This window comes from Lagenorhynchus albirostris, chromosome 15 (assembly GCF_949774975.1).
Source record: "Lagenorhynchus albirostris chromosome 15, mLagAlb1.1, whole genome shotgun sequence".
NCBI classification, from domain to species: domain Eukaryota; kingdom Metazoa; phylum Chordata; class Mammalia; order Artiodactyla; family Delphinidae; genus Lagenorhynchus; species Lagenorhynchus albirostris.
In genome coordinates, this window is record NC_083109.1 from 61,042,463 (window position 1) to 61,048,462 (window position 6,000).

Sequence of the window (6,000 nt, forward strand, 5' to 3'; positions counted from 1 at the left end):
ATCCAGGCCGCCTGCATCCCTTGGCCCATGGCTTCTTCCTCCCACTTCAAGGTCAGCAGCTCCAACTCTGAGCTTCCTGCTTCCCTCTTTCATTATAAAGACCCTTGGGCCTACCTGGATGATACAGAATAATCTCCCAATCATGAGAGCCTTAATTTAATCACATTTCCAAAGTCACCTTTGCTGTGTAAAGTAACATATTTGCAGGTTTCAGGGATTAGGACATGGACATCATCAGGGGGCCACCATTCTGCCTACAACAGCACTTTTGAGTCCTTCAACCAGCAGCGTTGGCATCACGTGGGAGCCTGTTAGAAACGCAGGGTCTTTGACCCTATTCCAGACCTACAGAAACAGTAGGTACTTTAACTCCATCCCAGGTGATTCATATGCACGTTAGTGGGAGAAGCTCTGTGCTCTTGTTTTTCCCAGCTTCTCGCATTTTCCCGTCTCTGGACTCATTGATACAAGCACTAAAAGCTCCAAATTTTTTCACAGCAGTCCACAAGGCAGTTTATGCCATTTCTAAGCATCTACTATGTCCTAGGAATTGGGACGACGATGATCAGTAAAATGTGGTTAGTGCAACAGTGAGGGACCATAAAGCAGGGGTCCCCAACCCCTGGGCCACGGACCGATACTGGTCTGCAGCCTGTTAGGAACCGGGCCGCACAGCAGGAGGCAAGCAGCGGGTGAGTGGAGCTTCCTCTGCAGTTCCCCATGGCTCCCCATGGCTCACATCACCGCCTGAGCCAGCCCCCCCGCACCCACACATCCCAACCCCGTCCGTGGAAAAACTGTCTTCCACGAAACCAGTCACTGGTGCCAGAAAGCTTGGGGACCGCTGCCATAGAGGAACCACAGAGGGAAGACGATGGCAAATGCTGGTATTTGTGAATTCTAAGTAAGGAAGTACCACGAGACCCCAACTTCCTACCAGCTCTATTTAGTTTAAGGGAAATAGCCTTAAACTGTAAATAAACCTTTTTATAATACGGAAAAGTGTGGAATAACATGTCATACCGTGTAACCAGGCATCGGAGATTAACAGCGGAAACATAGATTTTTAACTTTGTGCTCTGCCACCTTTGAGAGTTATTCCTCAGTGACGTTACTTAAAGTGCTTCTTTTTCTTCATAGGCGGCCAGGAACAGAATGGTACCCAGCAAAGTATCGTTGTGGACATGCGCGAGTTTCGAAGCGAACTCCCATCTCTGATCCACCGTCGGGGCATTGACATTGAGCCAGTGACCTTAGAGGTCGGAGACTACGTTCTGACTCCAGAAATGTGCGTGGAGCGCAAGAGCGTCAGTGATTTGATCGGCTCTTTGAACAATGGCCGCCTCTACAGCCAGTGTATCTCCATGTCCCGCTACTACAAGCGGCCGGTGCTTCTGATCGAGTTCGACCCCACTAAGCCTTTCTCTCTCATGTCCCGAGGTGCCTTCCATCAGGAGATCTCCGGCAACGACATCAGCTCCAAGCTCACGCTCCTCACGCTGCACTTCCCCAGGCTCCGGATCCTCTGGTGCCCCTCCCCGCATGCCACCGCAGAGCTGTTTGAGGGGCTGAAGCAGAACAAGCCACAGCCGGACGCGGCGACGGCCATGGCCGTGACAGCCGATTCCGAGACCCTCCCCGAGGCAGAGAAGTATAATCCCGGTCCCCAGGACTTCTTGTTAAAAATGCCAGGGGTAAATGCCAAAAACTGTCGCTCCCTGATGACCAACATTAAGAACATCGCCGAATTAGCAAGCCTGTCCCTCGACAAGCTGGTGCTCTTGCTGGGGAACGCGGCAAATGCCAGGCAGCTCTATGACTTCATTCACACCTCCTACGCAGAGGTCATCTCCAAAGGGAAAATGGAAAAATGAACAGTGGTGCCTGTTTTCTTATCCTGTGACTATGCTTCTCGGCTGCTCCTTGCCTGCCCTCACAGGTCTTTATTAATTACTAGCCCAGTAGCTCATTCTCTGCCAGTCTTTGAATGATTGGGCTGTCTCCTGGGTCAGGGGACCAGAGGCCAAGGCTGGGCTCTGAACTTTGCGTTCAGGAATCATTTTTACTTCCCGCGCCTGCTCTCCTCCTTCCCTGCACCATCCTTGCCAGGTCTAGTACGTTCCATTTTTACATGAGGTGTCAGGATCAGGGAAAGTGTCTGCAGATGTTTATAGAAGGCCATTTCTGAAACATGCAGAAACTTAGGTTTCCTCCACAGACTGAAAACGCACCATCGTGTTCTTACCCTCTGTCTACAGAGGGGCTCCCAGGACACTGAGAAGGGAACATCTCTGCCATTGCCGACCTGTTCTCCCCTCCAGGTTTTCCTCAGCTGCGTGCTTCTCCCACCTGTCTGCCTCTGGGATAAATTCATGGGGACTTCCTACTGCTAATTTAAGAAAGGCAGCCACCTCTAAAACCGGCCAGTCGGTCTTCTGATCACCTGAAGATATGAGGCACGTACTATAACTATAACTGGATTGTTCAAAACCAGTATTTTTAAAACATGAAATGAATTACCAGTTTACGGAACTGGATGGCGTGGGTGAAGGAGCCCTGAAAATGCTCCGTTTTTATAGCTGTTTATCCTCCTAAGTCCCAGCAGAGTCTCTTAGACTTCCTCCTTCCCAGCCCCTCCTCACCTGTCCTGGGACCCCCAGCTCGGGTCCTCTCCCGGGTCTCCGCCCCCCACGCCCTGTACCAGCCTCCTGCGCCTGTGTGTGGGGACTGGCCCACAGGCAAAGGAGGGACCCACAGCCTTGAAGATTTGATTTTCCTTCCATGAGTTGAGTCAGAAGGGTTGTAAGGAGATGGAAGATCAATGCATAGAATATATAAAAATCCTAAAGAAATATATATATATTTGAAAATCCATAAAGAAAACAGTCTCATTCCAAACCTCCTTCTGGTCCTTACTGAAGTATATGTACAGGACATTCACAGCATCTTTGTGCAGTTTTTAAACTTTTATATTGAAACATTATTAACTTAGGTATTATTCACATATTTAGTGATGTGTAGTAAGTTTTTACCTCAAGAGCTGCTGTAGACATCAGTTCTGCTGGCCACATCACATAGGGTCACATTTTGTCGGCCGTGTTTTTATTTGTTACACTGTTGGAACTCGGAGTCGACAGTGGACCATGTAACGCAAAATGGTCTTCAACTTTAACAGAAGTCTTTCAACTGTCATCTCCAAACGGAACCTTTCATCTTGATTTCTTGGTATGTCGACATACGTTGAAGTATATGGATTTTGAACTCTATACAAGGATACCACAAGAATGAATTAAGGGGTATCAAGGAACCATATTTGTTATCGTCTGACTCTGTAGAGTGACTTGGAGAGGAGAGAAGAAACAAAAAGTTAGTTTAAGGCAGAATAAAGATTTGGGCTACTAATTTTGTCCCAGGGTTAAAAATATACCCTTGAGAATAGGAAAACAAAAATGTCAGGCACATACGTTAACTTTCACTTTTGTATGCATTTATTTATTTAAGCATTCAGTCATAGTTAAAAGTACATTAAAATAGATACCACCTCAAATAGTAATGGTTATTATAATTTTGTTTCACTCTATCCTAGCACTTCTGCTTGAAAGATGTAATTTCTGGTTTTTTCTCCTGGTATAATTCCACCTGCCTTTTATTCTTTCATTACGTAAAAGGAAAATCCTGACAGCACATTCTTTGGTAAGGGTTTCACTCCAAGTTAAGTTTTCAAAAATAAGCTCTCAAAGCTACCATTTTAAACAGTCCTTGTTATCTGCTACAACATAGAAAACAGTCTTAGTTGTATTAGAGAGCCAGTGTCTTCTGTCTCCCAAATTCTGTTATTTGCTGTTGTACCTACTAGACATCTTAAGACAGTGCACCAGCTCATGTGTGTTTGAATTATGAACGATACTGTCTAATGAACTCTAAAATGGTCATTATAGTTGAAAGGCTCTCACTGCCACTTCCTCTGCCAACTAAAATATATTTTAGTGTCTCCAGTTGTGGAAAGCCTTCAAAGCAACCATCATGTATTTACTTTTGCCAAATTCTTTTAAAATTTTTACAATCTAAGAATCTTTGGCAAAGAACTAGAAATGCATGCAGTTGCAAGAAACTATATCACTTTATTTTCTAGCATCATTTTATTAACTTTGCCTTTTTCTTTCAAAATCACGAACATCCAGTTTACTTATGAACTCATGCTTAGCTTTTTAAAAACCTTTTTTAAAAACTTGAGACCAACATTATTCTAGGTTAAAAGTTTTTTGCATAAAACTTTGAGCATATGAAATATTGTGAGAAGTCGTTTTCAGTTTTAACTCACAGTGTCTCTCTTGATACTTTCTTAAAGTTATATAAGAAGAAATCATTTATAATAGTGGCCGTAAATAATATCCTTTTGGCAGTAGTTAGTGTTTCTTTAATCTGAGGCTTAGTATGTCTTTATGTCTACGTATGTTTGGGCACGTCCAGAATGCAGTTTCCCAGCTCATGAGGGACTGAAAATAATTGTCTCATTTATCAACCCACTGAGACACAGAGGGTTAAGTCTAGATTCAGTTGTGTTGAGATAACAGAATATAGAGTTAATAAATGGCCTCCAGCAGGAAAACCTACACTGAAGCGAATCTGGAGAGGTGGGTGAGGGGAGAAAGACAGGAATTATTAGTCTTTGCTTTAGTTTTTCAAGCATAATTTGATTTTCTTTTGGCTCAGAAAACTTCTTTAGGGAAATTCCCTTTTCTTTTGTGTTCAGTTTAACCTACAAATGTCTCCTTAAGAACCAACATTTTAGGAAAATTCTTTTCTCAGGCTTGGGCATATTAAAATTTACCCAGACTTTGACATGAGTTGTCACTTCTCTTCATTATTTTGCTTTCTATTTTGGTTTATAGCTATTTCCTGTCTGATTCTGGACTTCAGTGCTTAAGTTACCATCTTTATCCATGGGTATTTGGTGGCCTACACCACTGTTGTTTTTTTGATGTAAGGGTATATAAGCCAAAATTTGTATGGGAGGGAGACCTAACCATTTACATCAATTTGTAACAGAGTTATTTGTGTGTGTTTTAATAACGTGTATTTATTCAGTATTCTCCTCAGCATTCTGTGGGCAAAATAAAAATAACCATGTATAGTGAAAGGGAATATATTCCCAGTACATTATAGTTACCAGTGTGTTGGTAAATATAATTTAAAATTCAGAGAATATTTAATTGGTTTTTTTACGCAGAGTAAACGATTAAAGCTGAAATGCACTTTGAACCACTGCTTTGGCATTTGACTTGCTTGGTAAACCCACTTTCTAAGGCATCAGAGTATTTTTCTTTTGGTTATTTTCCTTTACTGTTTTTCATTTTGTAGCATGTGTCCTTAAGGAAGGGGGAAAACCATTCTCCTTCTGAAAATACTCATTTGTTGACAATGTAATGAATATGGGGTAAGTATAATGCCTGGGACACCTTAACTCAACAAAGATTAATTTCCTGCCACCCCTGACTCATACATTTTTGTTCCTTTAACATTCCTTTTAAAGTTAAAAGAAGTAAATTACTCTTTTAACACATTGCGAATTTGTTGTAGCCTCTTAAACAAGTTAATCATTAGTTTACTAATTGACTCATTTCAGTGATTTTAAGTATTTTGCTTCTGCCTTGAAATGTAGAACCGAAACCCTCTTTAACATAAGGTGTCAGACAGTTTATTTCTCAAAATGTTTTAATGTCCGAATACTCTGGTAGAATGATGAACCCTTACTCAGTAGTAATATAACTCACATGTATTAGCATTTGTGCTTTATCTCATTTAATCCTCATGGTAAAGCCATAAAGGTACTATTACTTAAAGTCCTCTTCTACAGTGATGAAACTGAGGCACAGAGAGGTTAAGTAATTTTTCCAAGGTCACCCAGTAGTAAATGGAACCATGATTGGAACTCAAGCAGTTTGACTCCACAGCCCATGATGAAAAACTGGGGGCAAAGGAGGGCCGGTGGAGAGTGGG

The 6,000-nt window shown here is 42.4% G+C and overlaps 1 protein-coding gene across 1 annotated transcript in view; it reads left to right on the forward strand.

Annotated features, from left to right (window-relative positions):
• The window catches only part of ERCC4 (ERCC excision repair 4, endonuclease catalytic subunit), a 34,683-nt gene extending 29,424 nt beyond the window's left edge, over positions 1 to 5,259 (forward strand). The window contains exon 11 of the mRNA XM_060124127.1: positions 1,141 to 5,259. Coding sequence (XP_059980110.1) covers positions 1,141 to 1,874 — 734 coding nt within the window. The 3' untranslated portion in view covers positions 1,875 to 5,259. The remainder of the gene's footprint in view (positions 1 to 1,140) is intronic.
• The last annotated feature ends 741 nt before the right edge of the window (positions 5,260 to 6,000 follow it).